Source organism: Hipposideros armiger, unplaced genomic scaffold (genome assembly GCF_001890085.2).
Source record: "Hipposideros armiger isolate ML-2016 unplaced genomic scaffold, ASM189008v1 scaffold_734, whole genome shotgun sequence".
Classification (NCBI taxonomy): domain Eukaryota; kingdom Metazoa; phylum Chordata; class Mammalia; order Chiroptera; family Hipposideridae; genus Hipposideros; species Hipposideros armiger.
The window spans coordinates 1,058,241-1,059,126 of record NW_017732084.1 but is presented as its reverse complement, the minus strand read 5'-3'; the positions used below and the strand labels follow the sequence as shown (position 1 = coordinate 1,059,126).

The 886-nt window shown below is 64.8% G+C and overlaps 1 protein-coding gene across 1 annotated transcript in view; it reads right to left on the bottom strand.

Annotated features, from left to right (window-relative positions):
• The window catches only part of LOC109373558 (centrosomal protein of 104 kDa-like), a gene marked incomplete at its 3' end in the record, with an annotated part of 8,552 nt that overhangs the window by 4,878 nt on the left and 2,788 nt on the right, over positions 1-886 (bottom strand). Inside the window, exon 2 of the mRNA XM_019627484.1 lies at positions 663-840. Within this exon, the coding sequence (XP_019483029.1) occupies positions 663-840 (178 nt within the window). The remainder of the gene's footprint in view (positions 1-662; positions 841-886) is intronic.

Below are 886 nucleotides of genomic sequence, written 5' to 3'. Positions count from 1 at the left end.
ACACCAAGATACCAATGTGACAATGAGCATTCGTGTGTGGGTCACTACAGTGTGGAGACACACCCATGCTGACGTGCCAGCAGAGATGCAGTGGGCTGGACCCAGAGACCGAGGTTCGAACCTGGCACTGCTGTTCCCTCATGTCTGCAAAAGCAGGTCATCCTGAGTCACTGTTACTGGGGTGACTGCATGGCACATGGTGGAAGTGCTTTAGACAGGTCACCTCACTTCATGGTCCCCATTTTTACTCCCCTGGTCAATGTGACAGAAAATGAGGCACTGGGTGGCTGTGGAATCGGCGGGGATGGCGGAGCCGGGGTCTGGGACCGGCAGTCAGCTCCAGTGCGCGCCCCCCGCCACTCCTGGCTTGGCCCCGGGCCTGTTTCCTCATCTGCAGCATGGGCGCAGCCCGCCTGCCTGGATGGGTCTGACGACCACAGGCCGGGCGCCGCCACGAAATGCCTGGTCAACGAGCCGGAGGCCCTGGCTTACCCTCCCGGGCGCCGCCTTTTCACAAACGAGAACATTGAGTCCGGTGAGAGCAGCAGACAGTTCCCGGCGCCTGCGGCGTCCCTTCCTCCTCCCCCACAGCCCACGGCCAGGGCGAGCTGACGCCAGCCAGCGGACGCCCGGCTCTCGGAGCCCGGCTCCGGCGCACCCACCAGCTCGGCGTCCAGCAGGCCGTGCAGCTGCAGCCGCGCGTAGGCCCGGCCGCGGTAGCGTTCCATCTGCTGCTTCTTCTCCTTGGCCAGGTCGTAGTCCTCCTTCTCCACGGCACAGCGCTTCTCCACCTCGAACCGCCCCAGGCGCTCCCCGACCTGAAACACAGCACGCCTGCTTCTGCTTCGGAGCGGCTCGCCGCAGGCGCGGAGCAAACGTGCCGCTC